Source organism: Rattus rattus, chromosome X, assembly GCF_011064425.1.
Source record: "Rattus rattus isolate New Zealand chromosome X, Rrattus_CSIRO_v1, whole genome shotgun sequence".
In the NCBI taxonomy this organism is placed as follows: Eukaryota; Metazoa; Chordata; class Mammalia; order Rodentia; family Muridae; genus Rattus; species Rattus rattus.
The window spans coordinates 18,069,930-18,088,926 of NC_046172.1; the positions used below are offsets into that span (position 1 = coordinate 18,069,930).

Here is an 18,997-nt window from a genome sequence, read left to right on the forward strand (position 1 = left end):
CTACTTGTCTGAACAATTATATGACCGCTTTATATACTCTATAGGCATGTTTATATGTTGCTTTCAGATCTATTTGTACAATGTACTTTTCCTCTATTAATATTCAGAAGGTAGAATTCTTTTCTTATACTTCTGGCTGACAGTTGTTATAGTGCATACACAATTTTCCTGTTCATCTCTAATCACTCCTCCCAAACACTATTTCTACTTTAGGTCCTGGCAGTTTGAAGGATTAAATCCAGGGGCTTGCATATGTTAGGCAAGGGCTTTACCATTCAGTTACATCCTTAACCCTTAAATCCCTAATTCATGAATAATTAATACACGATTTGTTCATTCTGCAAAGTGTAAGAATGCTCTCGATGAAAAGTTTCCCCCATCCTATGTGTGTTTTTTCCACATAATACTTATAAATGTTTATATTTAGGATATTGTTTAATTCTGTCCATTCTAGACGTGCCAAATTAGAAAGAGTCCGCAACCATCTTGACCAAGAGAATAGTTAAGAATGTGGCCTACAGGATGAGGATTAATTTGACAGGCATAAACATATTGGCAGTAAGGTGCAGGTTACTGGCAACCTCTTTGAATATTTTACCTACCCATGCTATTTCTGCCATAGTCACACTGCAGTGATGATTAGATGGCCATCTGTAGGAAGAAGGTCCGATTTGGGGATGAATTTTAGTAATATTTTATATTTAGGATTTGTATGGAACATTTACCGTTCAAACTTCAAAACGTGGTAGATAATAGTCATATAGCTCTAACGTTGTCATAAGACACAATTTATTTGGACATTAATGGATTTATGCAACTTTAATGTAATACAGCAAAGACTGGGTGTCAACAAAAGAGAGCAATGACAAGCTTCTGCAGGGTCATCTCAAGGACATTACTTGCTTTGGTGAGTTGACCATGATCCACACACACCATGGCCTTCAGTCCTAGAAGTCTACAACCTGATCTTGCCCATGTCCTAGAGTCATCCAAATTCTGGAGGTGAAATCACAGTCATTACATCATAATACTGAAAGATATAAAAAGAGAAGGATATTCATTTACAATGAGAGATACAAGTATACAGTCAAATAGATGTGTTCAGAAGACAATATTTAGAAATTCCCTTCTAAGCAGATCATGGCAGAAACAGATCATAGGATACTGATAACCTAAAAGTGCTTAGTACCTAATGGATTTGGATGTGGGGGAAAGAGTCTTTTGCGTCAACTAGATCAGACGTTTCTGCTACTCTAAGCACAGTATTCTCCGGGAAGATGGCTGGGATGCATCCTTCAGTGGCTCTTGCTTTTCTGTATATCCATCATCAATCACCTGGGCCCAGTTGCTTTATTGCTCTTGACTAACTCTTACATTCTTTAGAAAATTCATACTGAGACATAGCTAACAATCCTCTTGTTGCCACCCTTAGACCGTATACCTTAGACCTTATACCTCAGTCTTCCCTCCATCTCCAGATGAAAACACCAGTATCAATGACTTCTTTGCCACTGTCTAAGCCTTTAAATCTACGTATACATACATAGTGGTTACAACAAAACTATTTTTACATTTGAAGCTTAAAATACACATGCGATCAGCTATTTATATACTTCTTTACTAAATTTTAAGTTCCAGATGGTTCTCTCTGTGATAGAATCTCACTATCATTGTACAACTCAAAGCTAAGCTCAAACTCAAAGTTGCCCTCCTGCCTGTTTCTCAAGTGCAGGGATTATTATGGGTGCGTACCACCATGCCCAGCTCCCTTAATGAGATTTCTCTATAAAAATCAGCTCACCTCATTACTGCAGTGGTCTTAAAATGCTATATGACAATATTATCTATTAAATTATTCCTTTGCTGAGTGGCAAGTAAGTATGATTGCAACTTTTACTTATGAAAAACAATGAAGTCAATTTATTCATATGTAGGACCACTTTCATAAACTCCACAAATCAAACACAGGTCCGGATACATACATGTAAAAATGCTGATACTGTTAAAATGCTTCAAGTCTTTTTGTGTGTATATATAGGGTATATGAGTGTGCACATGTACATGCATGTATATATGCACATGCATTCATGTGAGTGTACATGCTTCACGGCGCACATGTGGGTGTCAGAAGATAATCTCACCTTCCACCTTGTCTGACAAATGGTCTTTTGTTGTTCACAGGTGCGGATGCCAGGCTAGCTGGCCCACAAGCTTCCAAGGATTCTCCCGTTTCACCTCCCATCTTGCCGTAGGAGTGCTGGGATTACAGATGTGTGGTTCCACACTCAAGTTTTACCTGGTTTATGGGGATTCGAACTCGGGACGTCACACTCATGCAGCAAGCACTTTACCCACTGAGCCATCTCCCAAGAATTTTGACTACCACAAACAGAACGAACTAAAAGTGAATTTGCAAACTTGGGATTTCCCTCCTGTCTCTCTTTCCCAAGTGCTGGGATCATGGGTGTGTACCACCATGCCCAGCTCACTTTCTTTATAAAAATGGATATACCTCAATATTTCATTGGTCTTATAAATATTACTTTATATGACAATGTTAATTAATTTAATGATTCCATTGCTGAATGGCATTGAGTATGATATAGTTAGTACAGATTAGGAAAAGTTCACAGTTGATTTATGATAGTAATGAGTGTGTCTCCTCTTATATGTTTAGCTTGATCTCAACAGATTTAATCACTGTTAAACTTCCAGTAAAGAATGCAGTCATTCTTCATGGCTGACCATATACGATCTGTCTTCTATGACCTGCCTATTCTTTGATCAATTGTTTAAGTCATGTTTTTGTACTAAAAGACAAGACTGTTGCATATGTTATTAGAAATAGTTAATGAATTATCCATTATACATGTTTGTATGGGTTTTAATGTAACCGGAGTGCATATCAACTCTCTCCAAGTTTGTTATGATTTCTTTCTTTATATACAAGTTTGGACGTTTTATAAAAACTATTTTAACATAGGTATAGTAGTAAAATATAAAATATATAAAGACAATATTGGAAGCTGGGCGTGATGGTGCAGGCATTCCTGGAATCTCATTATTTGGAAAGTGGAGACAGAATGATTAGGAGTTCAAAGTCAGCCTGGACTAAATGAGAACCTTTGTCTAAAACAAAACAAAACAAAACAAAACAAAGTTTAGCAATTTTTTTTCCAATAAGCCCCATTCCCAGTCTCTGCAGATTGACAGATGTAGTCTAGAATACATGCTCCATATTTTTTGTAACCATCATAAACAGATATATGAACTTACTATTTGCTATTAAAATGAGTTTACATATTACACATTATTATACAAGTTTCATTACTTAGTATCTCATATGTAGTACACAGATTTCACATGATCTTTTGAATATGTGTCTAACAGTATGCCATAAGATTCTATAATTTAATCAATAATTCTCCAAATAAAGGGTACTGAGCTTCTTTCCAATTGTTTTCATAAATATTCAAATATATTCTCAGTCTATTGGATCGTGACGCAAACCAAATTTCAAAACTCCCTAAGTATCTTCCAGGAAATAGTTGACACTCTACTGATACTTAATTCCCTTATATAAAATGCCATTGTCTTTCTATATAAATGACATGCATGTTTACATTGTCATATAAAATACCACAGATTACTTATAATGGCTAAAACAATATGAATAATATGTAAATAGTTGTTATATTGTTTAAGTTGTCTTATAAAAGTCTATAAGCAAACTGATCACAGATTCAGTAATATAGTATAGGACAACCACAGCAACAAAGGAATATTGTGGATCTGGGATGGGGCTAATTGAATCCACAGATTCAGAGCCTTTAATAGAGGGCCAACTATATTCTCTTAAAACAGGTATGATAATTCATTGTCTACATGTTTAGGCAGGCCTCAGAAAAAATCAGTAGCTTATACTTTAAATTTATGAAATTTGAAATAAACATATTTGGTAGTTATGTATCAGCACAATTATGAGGTTATATAAACAATTTTAAAATAATTTACCTTTAGCTCTTTAAAAATCTAGTACTTCACATTTAGAAACGAAATATAAGCAGGGTGTGGTGACACATGACTGGAATCCTAGCACTTGGGAGTTAAATGTAGGAGGATCAGGAGTCTGAAATCAACCTGGATACTGTAGTGAATTCCAGCTATGCCTGGGTTCCACAGCAAGATGCTATTTAAAAGAAATTAGACTTAAAATCCCATAGGAAGCCTTAGTAAAGGTTACACTAAACTGCTGAACAGACTTATATTTTCTTCCCAAATAGAATATTTTGCAGTATGATACACTGGGTCCTGTATTTATGTTTTAGGAGGCTTTGTGGCACTATGAAGCCAACCCAAGGATTCATGTTTTCTATCAATAAACTATATGTTTAAACTATGATGCATTATCTTATGCACTAATGTTTTAATATTTTATTATGTTCTTCAAAAAGTCTATACACTTGCAAACCAATAATGCCCAGAGAAACAACACAAAACAAGCAAAGAAAAAAAGGGTTAAAAAACATATTGTGGCTGATACACTAGTGAAAAACTTTTGTGCATAACAAATAAATGTCAACATACACAGGCAATATGAACAAATCAGACAAAGTATTTTATTCTAAAATAAAAAAAGGTAAAAAAAGAATCAATGTACACAAAAAATATGTGGAGTGAAAGAAATAGAAAAGGGTACAAGGTATGCTTTAGAGTGCCTTTCAAAAGCAGGACAAGACCCACTAAAGCACGCAGAGATCACATTAAATGATTTTTCAAAAGCACCATGTGGCATTGAAACAGGGTAATTCACTACTTGCTTGTCCAGATCCCTGTACTACTTTTTGTCCTCTCATCTCCCAGGGTTCAAGTGGTACCCTTGAAACTAGCAGAGATTAGGAGACCTCCCACAGTCAAGTGACAAACAGGAATGACTCCTGCCTGTGTGTTTAGTTTTGGTTTCACCAGAGTGAATTGTTACTCTTCTCCCAGTAACAAATGCACAGAATGCTTCTTTCTCAAGTCAAACAGTTCACAGAACAGTGAGGGAACACACCAGGAGGGAAATTGTCAAATTTGTCCTGAAGCTCTGTGCATTCCTGGTGTGGCCTACACTTCTAAGAAGGTACAAATGAAGACCAAGTGCTGGGTTGACCATATTGAAGAAAACACCAGCATTGTTCTTAAAGCACTTAGTGTTATAAACCATCACCTCCAAAGGCACTGCCCTATAGCTCTTACCTCAGCGAGCAAAATAACAGAGGTGCATGTCCTTGGTATGCATAGAGAAAGGATTGACTGTCATTTGTCCTCCAGAGGAAATAGTGTCTAAAAGGCCCAGGCAGCAATGGTATTTGTCTTCTGCCAAATACCATGACATTAGGCATGATAGTGAACAAGGACAGCTAGGCTGAGCAGACTCAGGCCAAACCAGATCCATCTCATCTTGAGTCAGAGGCACTACCCAGAAAGAAGCCTGTATATCAGCATGACCCACAGGACCAATAGGCACTCTAGAAGCCCCACGACAACATAGGCAGCAGCATTCAGGCCAAAAATGGGGCTTAGTCACTGGCCAGTGATATAGGCACTGAGGCCATTGACATTGGTGTCCTTTGTGAAGATCTACAATGTATGCAATCCTGAGAGCTACAGGCATGCTGGACCAGGTGGTTCCTTTCCTCACAGGAACAATGAGAGGTTATGGTGGTGAGGCATTTTTGCTTGGCAGTTCCTACCAGTTGGAGTCTATCGCCAAGTCTTCCTCTCCTTTTTCACAGTGCCCCCAAGCAGTGGAACCAAGATGCCGTCACTTTTCTTGTGATAAGCACAGGCAATGTGCCAGCCAGGAGACGTATGTTGGCACTTACTCTTGGCTTTCCACTTGGGTTCACCCCAGATCTTTTGCTTGATTGACTCCACCTACACTTTCCTCTGGGTAGACACAGATTACAAATCATAGCTAAAAACTCTTACCCTGTCTGCCTATTGATGTGGCCCTGGAATCTTTCTAACCTCTAGTAAAGGCCAAGAAAGTACTTACAGAGCAAGGGGCTAAGAAACTAGGGACTAGAGGGCTAGAGGTCTTATAGGAATCCTGTTCAAGCAGCCAGCTAACTTTCCCTCTCTCTGGCCCTCCATTTTCCTTGGCTCCTGCCCTTACAAGAACAAAAAATTTAAAGTTAAAACATACACACAAGGCTGGAGAGATGGCTCAGTGTTTAAGAGCACTGACTGTTCTTCCAGAGGTCCTGAGTTCAAATCCCAACAACCACATGGTGGGTCACAACCATCTGTAAGTGAAATCTGATCTTCTGGTGTGTCTGAAGACAGCTGCAGTGTACTTATATATAATAAATAATTTAATCTTAAAAATGCACACAATGCATACACACACAGTTCTCTCTCTCTCTCTCTCTCTCTCTCTCTCTCTCTCACACACACACACACACACACAGACACACACACACACACACACACACACACACACACACACACACACACACACACACACACACACACACTGGACCACATTAAGAAGATTCAAATCATAGTCCTACACTCTACAGCATAAGCTGCTGGACCCAGGACTAGATTAACCATAAATTTGCTATAGGCTTACTTTCTAATAGCCCTGTAAATTCAGCTCAAGGCTATGCCATCTTGGGCCTAGTCAACCAGCCAAGAAAGGCATCTAGATGGTAGAAGAAAGGAGCATCTCATCTATGAGTGAGCACCACAAAAGGTCACCAAATACCTCAAAGGCCCATGATCTCTTTTTAGAGCATTTCCTCTGTCTTACACTGTCTTCTAAAGCAATTGAGAGCTCTGAATCATAAGAAAGGCAGAGGAGGGTAAGTATGAGCCGGAAAGGAAAGAATGGGCTAAGTGAATGTTTCCTGGATCCAGTCCTTTTTAATGGGCAGTAACTCACATATGCAGTGAAAAGACAATACAAACTCTCTCCTTCTTGTAAGGTTCACAATACCAAAAGGCCTCTTTGTTTATGCGACAGCCCTTTAATAAGTACAAGGGCATTGATCCAGCCATAGACCTGAAAGACCTAAAGATGACAAAAGATGAGACTTAATTCTGCCGTTCTTATGTCATCAGCACACTTTATGGGACAGAGATGGCTAGGTCCCCAAATTGAACTTCAAATTTCAGTGTACTTAAACAAACAAAAAAAGTATAATCTGGTTTTACCCCAGGTCCCTGAGTTATCTAATCTCTGGTTCTTGGTCACCTAAGTAGTACCAGGTAAGGTTCCAGCTCATGAAATGAACTTTTCAGGCAAACCAGACATTGGTTGGTCACTCCCACAAGCTTTGTGCCAGAATCGCACTACCGTATCTTGAAGCCAAAATAGACTGTAGATCAAAGGTTTTAGGGCTGGGTTGCTGTATACATTTCTCCTTTGGTAGCCTCAGAGTACCTTCTCAAACAAGAGATACTAGAACACAAGGCTGAAGGTTCAATGTAGGCACCAGCTAGACCTCTCCATGTTCAATGAATTGTATGGGGTTTGTCTCCAGGAATGAGGTCTTGCTGTCAGTTTGTGGAGAGCAACTTACTGTCATGGCGACAGCCTTTGTTGTTTAGGAATTTCCACAGGATCTTTCCTAATGGTCTTTAAAAAAAGGTGATAAAATGGCTCCCAATGATGTTGTCCTATACTCCTAGATCAGAGCTTGCTCAGCCATCATCAAAGAAGCTTCTTTCTACAGCAGATGGGAACACAGAGACCCACAGCTCGACATTACCCATAGAGTGAGAGACCTTGAGACAGCCTGCTCTAAACAGGATGTATCCACCAAATCCCATCCCTCAGAGTTCAGGGAAGCCTGCAGAAGAGAAGGCAGAGAGAATATAAGAACCAGAAGAGATGGAGGACACCAGGAGAATGGGACCCTCTGAATCAACAGGAACAAAGCTCATCTGAACTCACAGAGACTGAAACAGCAAGCTCAGGGCCTGCACAGGTCTGAACCAGGTCCTCTGCTTATATATTATGGCTTTCATTTTTTAATGTTTTTATGGGGTTCCTAAGTGTGGGAACTAGTAGGATCTCTGGTTCTTTCTGCCTTTTCTTGGGCTCTTTTCCTTCTATTGGTCTGTCCTGTCCGACTTCGATATGCTAGCTTGTGTTTTGTCTTGCTGCATTTTAGTTTATGTTTTGCTGTTACCTCTTAGAAGCTTGAACTTTTCTACAGAAACAGAAAGTGAGTGGATCCAGGGAGTAAGGGAGGAACTGAGAGAAGTAGATGGAGGGGAGACTATACTCAGGATATATTGTATGAGAAAAGAATCTCTTTTCTATAAGGGGGGGTGGTAAGAACAGCCAAGTTCTTTGTTCATGCTACTGGTTTTCCCAATCAACAAGGTGGAATTTAGCAATACTGAGATTTCAGAGTGTGTCTACTATTTTGATACCTTACCTGTGCAAGTAAATACAAATACTGGGATCCAAAATAAAGATAATTACAAAGATAGAACAAGTCTTGGCTTCTTCAAAGCAGAAGTTGGAGAATTAGGGTGGACATGTGAACATAGCACTCCCCTTAAAGGTTTACTTTGTTGTTGTATGTTTTTCTGTTTTCTTTTGGTTTTGGCTTTTGGGGTTTTTTGAGCAGGACCTCACTATATAGATCAATTTGGTCTTGAAATCACAAAAGCCCACCTGCCTCTCTCTCCAAAACTTGGCTTTCCTTAAACGTTTTTAATGACTTTCTATTTCTTCTTGATTTATCTGGAAACTAGTATAGAACACAAGTCTTCGTATTCATGTTTCACATTACTCAATGGGTTCATCCCTACATCCCAGGAAACAGAAAACTAATACATCCTTTTACCATTTTCCACCTTAATACTAAGACTACCTGTTAAGACCCAGCATAGACATTGATCCACACAAAAGAATCCCGGTACTTCTAATCAAGGCCTCTTACATTCTCTTCCAGCATTATGTGCCAATCCCTACAGAACTTACCAAACGAGTTTATGTCATCTTATTTTTTGCAGTATTGGCACCTGGTACAATGTCTGTAATATAACACATGGGCTTGTGTGATAGGTTCATTTTATCGTGCATAACTTAGGCAGTTTTAGCCAGAAGACCACATAGCTGATGCTCTGACTTTCCTATCATATTGCATGAGGATGTATCAGATGGTAATTTTATCATAATATGTTTTTAAAGCTATTTATGTTGGTTGAATGAAAGAATGATCAAACACTGGGTTATAATTAGCTGCTATCATGGAACATGTGGAAATGTATAAGGGAGTGTACAGTGCTGGGTCATAGTTAACTGCTACAATGGAATGTGTGGAAATGTATAAGGGAGTGTACAGTGCTGGGTCATAGTTAACTGCTATAATGGAATGTGTGGAAATATATAAAGGAATGTAAAGTGTTGGGTCATAGTTAACTGCTATAATGGAATGTGTGAAAAGCAGAATAACAGCTGCATAAAGGAGTTCATGTCATAATTCCCAGAACTGGTGACTATCAATTTACAAGGTAAAAGAACTCTGGAGACGTAATTTGGTTATGGATTTCAAGAGAGAAGAATTTCCTCTGGATTAACTTGCGACATACTCTGACTGGATGTATATTTAAACACTTAAGCCCTTTCCTTCTCTGAGTCAGAGAGAGGAGGGATGAGAATAGGAAATAGAGAAGTTTTAAGTGTGAGAGGGATTCAACCTGCAGTTGGCTTTGGAGACAGTGAAAGAGGTTCATGAACAAAGGGATTCTAAGTGCTGGGAACACCCATAGCAGACATCCACCATGAAAACAGGGATCTTACTCTTGCATTTGTAAGGAATTCAATTGTGCCAACAACTTAAGAAGCAGAAAACAACTTCTCTTCTAGAGCCTCTGGAAAGGAATGCAGCTGGCCAGCACTTCAATTAATCAGATGAAACTTACACCAGACTTCTGACTACAGCTGTATAATACAATGAAGCTGTTTCAAGCCCCAAATTCATAATAAATTAAGGAAGGCAAGGGAATATAATATATAGCCAGAAAAGAGGAGTGGGCAGGGTTTGGAGGCACATGGCTTTAATCTCAAAACTCAGGAGGCAGAGGTAAATAGATACTGAGTTTCAGATCAGTCTTGTGTACAACGGGAGTTACCAAGCCAGTCAAAGCTATGTGACAAGAAATTGGTACATGTTTACCCAAAAAATGTGAAAAAAAGAGACCAATCTCCTTGAAAAGTGACTATGCATGGGGCTGCTTAAAAAACAGACAAACAAAAACAAAAACAAAAAAAAAACTCCTGACAACAAGCCAATCTAAATATACAATTTGAAGCAGGAAAACAAGAAGTCAGAATAAATATAATAACCCCTTTTAATGCTGACTGCTTCTGCAAAGAGAGAACCAAGAAGAAGAATATGGTATTAAATATAAACTATAATTTTATGTGTGTCCCAAAGGCTAAAACTACATATGAAAGAATAAGAAAAAAGGGCTGGCCTAGCTATCCATGAAATTTCCAAAAGCATCAAGATCCTTGTGATAAAACTACCATCTGGCATATCCTCATGCAATGTAACAGGAAAGTTAGAGCATCAGCTATGTGGTCTTCTGGGTAAAACTGCCTAAGTTATGCATGGTAAAATGAACCTATCACGCAAGCCCAGATTGTGGACATATACAGGATAACTACCTGGCCACAAGAATGCCCATGTCATAAAAAATGAAAATCAGAATAAGGACAAATGTTATTGTAGAGTTTAGAGGACCAAAGATTTATGATAATTAAATGTAACACATGATGATATAAACAAATGAAGGCAACACAGGGCATTGTTACAAAAATTTGGTGTATAAAATATTTTACATAACAATACTGCAGTAATACCAATGACCTTGTTGTTCAGATATTTGAAGACATATTTAAGGATGAAATATGGTTAGCAAAAGTGCATATATATGTATGAATATATGTATGTATATAAATAGAGACTTTATAGGTAAACTACAAACAGATTGCATACGAAAGAGTTTAAACATATAAAAAGGAAAAAGGTATTTAGACAGTTTATCCTTATATTAAATATAAATCTTATTGGTAAATTCAGAAACAAATCATTGCATTCACATTTTTGTCCGAGTGATTTCTAAAAAATACAACAAACAAAATAGGGTATAGGTAGGCTGGGCAAGATGGCTCAGGAGGTAAAGGCTCTAACCATCAAACCTCACAAAGAGGTGAGTTTGATTCTCAGGACCCAGCAGTTAGAAGGAAAAAACATGTTTCTTAACATACCACCTCTCACTTCAAATAAACCATAGAATATATGCCCACACACATATGCATGTACCCCAATCACACATGGACACAAAAAAGAATAAACAAATAAAATGTCATCTAAAAAATATTGAATGGGGTAGGCATGGTAGTGTATACCTTTCCAGTACTCAGGAGGCAGAGGCAGGTGGATCACTGTGAGCTCAAGGACAGCCTGGTCTTCTACAAAGTGAGTTTTGGGCTACCCAGGGCTACATAGGGAGACCTGGTCTCAATAAAAAGGTGCCTAGATGAAAGAACTGAAAAAGAAACTCCATTTCCTAAAATGTGGACCTGCTGTACCCATATTGCTAGCAAATAAACTAGGTTTTAAAAAAAGATTTTTAAAAAAGGATCACAAATGATAAAAGATGTGTCCTATACTTTACTACAGATATAAAAGTTTTACACAACAAAGTAGCACATTTAGCAGATATTTATAGACCCTTATATAGAACAGTTAGAATATATAAACCCTTTACAAACACACAAGAAACAGTAGTGATTATGTTCTCTTAAGACATAAGGCAAATTTCAACAAATATGAAACAATGTTTGCACTTTGAAATTAAATGTGAAATAACGAAAGATTAAAAAAATCCATAAGTCCACACCTCAGTTTGTAAATACGGTCTCCCAGTGGCCCAGTCAAATAGAGAAATGGTCAATGGGGTAGAAAATATAAGATGAGCCTGAAAGTAAGGAAGAAAAGAAATGTTAAAATAAGTCTGAATATCTGTCAAAGAATGGTAAGCATGACAAAGGATAGAGACGACAAACTGAATAAAATAATTATGATAGCAAAAGGCTATTAACGAAATAACATAAAAACTTAGATGTCTAAATATAAAAATGGAGAAAAGCTTTCTCTTCGGGTAGAATATAAACTAGTGAAGATTCAGTAAAAACAAAGATGGAGCTTGAAGCATTCTTTTTGTAGTCACAGTAAAAACATTTAGTCAAGAATAATGAACAGATGCAAAAATACAGAAGATAGTGTGACAATAAACAGCAAAGTTACAGTCTCCAAGTATTCATGGCAAAATGGTTGACAGCAAAGCGAAAACGGTGGGTTAATCTAGCAGAACCCCAACAACTTAGCCAAGAAATCAATGTTGACATGACATGTGTATCATGAGCAAGCTCTGAGTTTGAGTTCCAGAAACCCTGAATGTAACTTCTGTGGTCTTCCTGCCAACACACATTATCAAAGTATCAAAATGGGGAAATGACACACACACATCTAAACCGAGGAGCCCCCTACAAAATACGTCTTTTTGTTTTGAAAAATTGTCAATGTCAACAAAGGCAAAGAATATTGAGGAAATTGAAGACAATTCCTGATCAAGGACTGGAAAGACACAAACAAACAAAACCTCAGGTCATCCTGGATTGCAACTTCAATTAAGAAAACAAGCGATGTATGAGAAAGTATTTGTCCAAGTAAACACAGTGAAGAAGTAAGAAAAGCAGAAATACAGCTGCGAATTCTTAGGTGGCAAAATGAAAGAGAATAGTAGAACATATGTGGCAAGACATTAGTTGATACATAATAAAGGGTATAAAGGGTAAGGTTCTACACTATCCTCATAGTTTAACCAAGGACTTCAATTCATCAATAAACATCCTAACCATGATTTTTTGCATTTAAGGAAAGAAAAAAAAGCTTTTGGTTTTTGTTTTGTTTGTAGACAAGCTGTCATTATGTAGCCCAGGCTAGCCTGACTCACTATGTAAACTAGACTGTCTCAAACTCTTAGAAATCCACCTGTCTCTGCCTCCTGGATACTGGAAATTTAAGGCATGCAGCACCATACCTGGCAAGAAAAGTTTTATATTACGAAACTCTATTGAGATGAACAGAAAGTATATACATTGCTTTTTTGCTGCAAGAAGGATTAAAAAGCTGAGCAGTAGTGGTGCATGATGCCTTTGTTCCTAGTACTCAGGAGGCAGAGGTAGGCAATCTCTGTGGTTTAAGGTCAGCCTGGTCTATAGAGCAAATTCTTGGATAGCCAGGGCTACATAAAGAAAACCAAAATAAAATAATAATAAAGGACTATACCTTAAAGTAGATTTAATTATAATTTGGTTAATGATTTTATGTTTAAAAGAATACATAAATAAATATAAACTTAAAAAAACAAAATAAAAATGTCATAGACTGGGACTAGAGAGGAGTCAGAGGTTAAAGAGTGCTTGTTGCTCTTACAGAGGATGGGGTACATGTTCCAGGACCCACATGACAACTCCATCTGTAACTCCAGTTCCAGGGGATCTGATGTTCTCTTCTGATATCTATAGGTACCAGGCATACACATGGTACATACATACAGACAGACAAAACGCCCATACAATGACATGCCCAAATTTAAAAAATTCATTAGACACATTATAAAGTAGTAATTGTTGAAATATAATAACAAAATAATATATACAAACCTGTGAAATTCTTACCAGCTGTAGAGAATAATTTGTAGTTTTAACCTTTCATTTTAGAAAAGAAATATTAATCAGCTAGAGCCCAATCCACTAAATTAGAGAAAGAACAAACAAGAGGAAACTAGAAGAAAAATATCAATAAAATGACCAAGAGAGAAAGCAGGGCTGGCTGGAGAGATGGCTCAGTAAGTAAACTGCTTACTATACAAGCCCATAGACCTAAAAGTTCTACCTCTAGCTGGACACGGCCTCCAGGCGTCCCATCACAGTGCTAAGGAAGGCTGATCACTTGGGCCAGGTGAGCAGGCAGCCTATGTGATCAGGTCCCAGTAACACCTCTTGTCTCCAAACAAAATAGCATCAACAACAAAAACCCAACCAAGCAAAAGACAAAAAGTGCTCAAGTCCTAAAGCCCAATATTTGCCCTGCCCCCTACCCCCAAAGAATGTGGAAGTCTTATTAAAAATCAAAATAAGGACATTTGTTAAAAATTATTGTCATTTATCATCACATTGTCATAGGAATGAGGAAAATATACTTATGCAAGTAGATACAAGTTATTTTGTGAAAACAAAACAAAAAATTCCATACCCATTCACAATAAATCCTCTGAGCAAGCTAGGAATACAGAGTAATTCCTAGCCAGGCAGTGGCTTTAATCCCAGCACTCAGGAAGCAGGGACAGTCGATGTCTGAGTTCAAAGCCAGCCTGGTCTACAGAGTGAGTTCCAGGACAGCCTGGGCTACACAGAGAAACCCTGTCTTGAAAAAAAAAAAAACAACTAGTTTTCTTAGACAAACTAAAAAAACCACACATTAGAAAGAAAGGCAGAGACATTACAATATAATTCAAAAATCAGCTTATTACTAGAAAAACATAATAATTCAGAAAGGATACTTGTTATAAAATTGGTATAAAAGTACCCACCATTTTCCCCTTTACTAGCAAAAATTAGAAAATGGGGTTTAAAAATGCTTACTTTCCAGTAAGCACAGAAACTATAATCAGTCAGCAGTACATTTTCTAAACTGCTTTACAGATCATGTAGTTGTTTTTAGTGCATACAGTTTCATACACTACAGAAAACACTTCAGTTTATCATTACTGCTGGCTTTTTTGGGTTTTGTCTGATTATTTTTGAACATGCCATTATCTTTTCCTCCTTTGTGTGCATTTTTATTTAAAAAAAAAAAAAAGATTACCTTTAGCATCACAACTTCCGGGTGCAGGACACCAGCAAAAGCAGGGTAGCATTGGAAAGAATCTTCATGGTCTTCAATGGGTAAACTATTTTACAAACGCACCAAGGAAATGGAGCCATACTGCAATCCCTCACAGACTGAAAAACAAGAAAAGAAGGTGAAATCCTTTTTCTTCTATCACTTGTAGTCTGTCTCATTTTCCCTGGGCCTTTTCAGCTCCCAGCTCAATGGCGCATTCGTATTAAATAATTGGGTACACAGAATGAGGGAGTGTATTCTGCATAGCAGCTGACAGCATCAATTCTGGAACCAAGCGTTTTCTTTTGTAATCAAATCTCAACGTGGCCACTTAAGTGTCTCACAACTTGTGGCAACTTATAGGCCTATACAAGCATCCTTTAGTGGAGCTGTGGTTAAATGCAAGCATGTGAATCCTTTAGAAAAAGATGGCACCCACACAAATTCAACAAGTATCCTCCAACGCAATTGTGTATGCTTTAAATCACAGGGGAGAAATTACTTAGCTCTTTAAGCACTTCAGGCCCTGAATAGCCCCCTTTGTTTTCTAGGTAAGCATTTCTTTCCCTATTGCCATTTAAATTACCACATTTTCCCTTTGAATAGAGGTTAAAAAAAAAAAAGGAGGGAAGGACCGGCCTATTGGAATGACAATCACCCGGTTTGAGGTGAAATGGGACTCCATTTTTTTATGCTTTACCAACAAACCTGACACCCAGAACGTTCACAATCCTCACTGTTATTCATGGACTAGCTCATGTAAGTATTTTCCTCTGGCTATGATTTGGTCACCTATCCTCCACACCTCCCAGTGCAAGACCTAACCACAGCAAGGACTCCATACAGATTTGTGGTACAAGATGAAGAAGGAATTGTGAGCCTTGAGTCAAACTTGTTTTTTTTTTTTAACATAAGCCTCATTCAGATTAGCTATTAGTTTCATGAAAATAAGGATTAGAGTCTAAAAACACAAATAGTACTTATTTGGAAATCTCCTATGCTACTCGTTCATCAAGAATAAACTGCTGCGTACTTCTTAGCAAAACAGTCAAGGCCTACAGCCCTGTATCACACTTCCCTCACAGACTTAGAATTACAGCCATGCTGCCCCAGAACAATCTTGCCCTCTGGCTTTCATTCTGGAAACACTAGGCCTAAAAAGCCCCCCAACCCATATGGTAGATGTCAGTCACCCTTTAAAGCCCACCCCAAATTCCCCCTTCCTCTTTGATGGTTCTTGATGGACTCCCCCCTTCCTCTTGGATGGCTCTTGATGACTAACAGGCATTCTTGCTCCATCAAGAGCCATCTCTACCCTCCACGATTCCTGAATACCTTGAACAAGCACATTTTTATGGTACTTGAGTTCGATCATCATATTATAACTTGTCTTCACTTACTAAATCCCGTCTTACTCAGGAAAAAATACCTACTTCTCAAAGCTCTCTTCACAGTCTCCTCTGTGCAGGCATTAGGCCTTGAGTACATCCTTACTTGAGCTAAGCATTTTTAAATGGAAAAAAATTCCAATATACACAAAAATAGAAGAGTATAGTAAATCCCCACACAGTTTTAATTTATCAACCAGTGAACAGTTTACTTGTCTCTCCCTACACCTTGGCCTGTCACGAAAATCAAAACACCGCAGTTGTACAAATTACAAGTAACTCATGTGAAAATACTCAACGCAATCAAATACCCATTTCATCCAAGCATACTTTAAAAAAAAAGAAAGGAAGGAAGAAAGAAAGGCTTTTCGCCGCCTGTACTTGTTTCTCTTCTTTTTAAATTTGTGGAAAGAACAGGAAAACGGAGAAGAGCTGGGAAAAGGTACAATTAAGTTTCAGAGAGCCTGGATGTCCCAGATGAGAAAGAAAGAATCTGACCTGATTTCGGCTGGGAAAAAAATCTATTTCACTACTTCTCCGGAGGAGGAGGGTGCGACTTGAGTCCAGTAGATGCCGGAGGAGGCGCCGAGGGGAGAGTGGTACTACCTCCACTGGGAGTCCCTTCAGGATAATCCCACCGCGGAGCCAGGACACAGCGCTTTTTTGGAGGCTTGGGTTCCCGCGTGTTTCCTGGTGGGAGCGTGGATCTCCCGGAGGCACAAGGTTGGTCCCCCATAGGTATGACAGGACCAGAGCGTTAATTTCCTCTGGTGGGCCCTGCGCAAGGCCGAGATCTGAGATGGCGGATCCCCTCCAGGCACAGGGCTGGCTTCCTCCTGGTTTCGCTGTTACCGTATTTCCTGTATCCTGAGACGTATATCCCTTCTCCGCCTCCTCGGCGCTCCGCACCCCAGCCCATTTTAACCTTTCTACGAGAACGGAATGCAAAAAAGTGCACATTTAAAAAATGCTTTTCCACAGCACATCTCTCCCACAGTTTAATTAGATATATGGAGAGTTTTAAACCATTTAATCTTAAAAATACTAATTTGCCTGTAACTTGCCAACTGCACACGTGTTAATGAATGGGTGTGTGGGATGGTCGCAGGAGTGCTGTAACCAAAGAAATTAAGCGTTTTGCACTGCAGTCACTTACGCACATCACAGAGCCAAGAAAGGGGTACAACCATCTAAGAAGCTGTGTACAAATATGCTGCCTTATTGATTACAGTGTTAAATTGAAAGCCGATTGTGGAAAACGGATGCACAATAAATTCATCATGTGTCATACAAACCAATACCTCTGTTTATTTCATATTTTAAATTTTTTGTCATCCTTAAAAACGTACTGTATTTTTCCTCAATCCAACAGCCAAGATCTCTTTGAAAACAGACAACTGGTGGCACTCCATGTTTAATTGGCAAGATTTTTTTTCTTTTTTAGGGTTATGGAAAACAATGACTCATCTTACTATTGTGGTATGTTATATTCTATGTTATATGGTAAGAAGCTAGAAACAGTTATCAGAAGGTGCACAAAACAGAGAAAAGGCTTCTGAATTTCTTTGACAGGCATCACACTCTATAATCTTAATGTCTATGTCACTTGCCTGTTCACAAGCAAAACCACACTTTCCCACTACCACAGTCATTGTTTTCTAATGGAGAAATATCAATCCATCATATCACAAGAACTCTCGTTTCATACACTGCACCTCTTAAAAACTCTGATGTATTTCATTAATTGAAGTATTGAAATTTGGATTTCTACCTATGATAATATATGTGCAAAATGATACCATATTAAGAACAATCCATTTAAACCAGTTACTGCCATAGCTAACTCACACCTCTAAAATGGCTTCCTTCCTCCAAGCACCCAGCGCAGCCTCTTACATAAAGAAGGTACCAATAGATATTTGGTAAAATTCAAAGGTCCTACAGGTTTTTTTTTTTTAATTAAAAAATTAAAATCTAAGAACATCACTTCCTTTTTTGCCTTCCCTACCTCCAATATGTCCCCCCAGTTAAGCCCTTCTGGATCAGTGTATCAACTGCTACCATCGGCACCAGAAAATCCTAATAAAAAAAAAGTGAGGGATATTGAGAGAACGCTTTAGAACCAGAAGAACATTTGTACTTAAACATGAGAGCAGTCAACATCCTAGAATTAATAGTTGAAGTTATGGGTGTGGGTACTATGCTGAGAAAAAATAGAGGCAGAAATATGAATCAAATTCGGGTAGGTCATGGCAGATGGAAGAAAAACTGTGTCAAAGTTAAAGGAAAAAGTGAGCACAAAATCAGAAAGCCGTGGCCTAGAATTTCTGAAACTTAAGCTGTTGACCTTTGAGGGTAGAACATTGTGTGTGTGTGTGTGTGTGTGTCTGATGGTGACCTGTCAGTACACTGTAGGATGTTTAATAATATTCTAAGCTATGACTCTACCAGTAGTACTTCCTGCCCCTCTGTTATGATAACCAAAAATACCACAAGACATTGCCAAATGCCTTCTGGGTAGCCAATTCCCCTCAGTGAAATTAATTAATCTATGCCTTATCTTCTACCTTTGCATCTCAGCAAATGTTAGTCCTTCACTCTAATGTATACTGCAGACATTATATTGTTCAAATTAAAGAC

The 18,997-nt window shown here is 38.2% G+C and overlaps 1 protein-coding gene across 2 annotated transcripts; it reads right to left on the reverse strand.

The window, feature by feature from the left end:
• Positions 1 to 759: 759 nt before the first annotated feature.
• Positions 760 to 17,331, reverse strand: LOC116888505. Of its 2 annotated transcripts, XM_032889798.1 has the most exons (4): positions 16,856 to 17,207; positions 14,952 to 15,088; positions 11,920 to 11,997; positions 760 to 1,030 (listed from the first exon to the last, which is right to left on the reverse strand). In XM_032889798.1, the coding sequence occupies exons 2-4, from the start codon at positions 14,958 to 14,960 to the stop codon at positions 986 to 988; spliced, it is 132 nt and encodes a 43-aa protein (XP_032745689.1). In that variant the 5' UTR covers positions 14,961 to 15,088; positions 16,856 to 17,207; the 3' UTR covers positions 760 to 985. The 2 variants fall into 2 exon arrangements, with proteins under 2 accessions (XP_032745689.1, XP_032745688.1); XM_032889797.1 differs by lacking the exon at positions 11,920 to 11,997 and having other exon boundaries at positions 16,856 to 17,331.
• Positions 17,332 to 18,997: the final 1,666 nt, after the last annotated feature.

What these genes read in the sequence shown, in the direction of transcription:
- LOC116888505 (XM_032889797.1), bottom strand. Translation starts at nt 17,317, where the DNA reads ATGTGCACTTTTTTGCATTCCGTTCTCGTAGAAAGGTTAAAATGGGCT. An exon ending in TTTTTCCCAGCCGAAATCAG is followed by an intron (nt 15,089 to 16,855) that starts GTCAGATTCTTT and finishes CTTGTTTTTCAG; the next exon opens with TCTGTGAGGGATTGCAGTAT.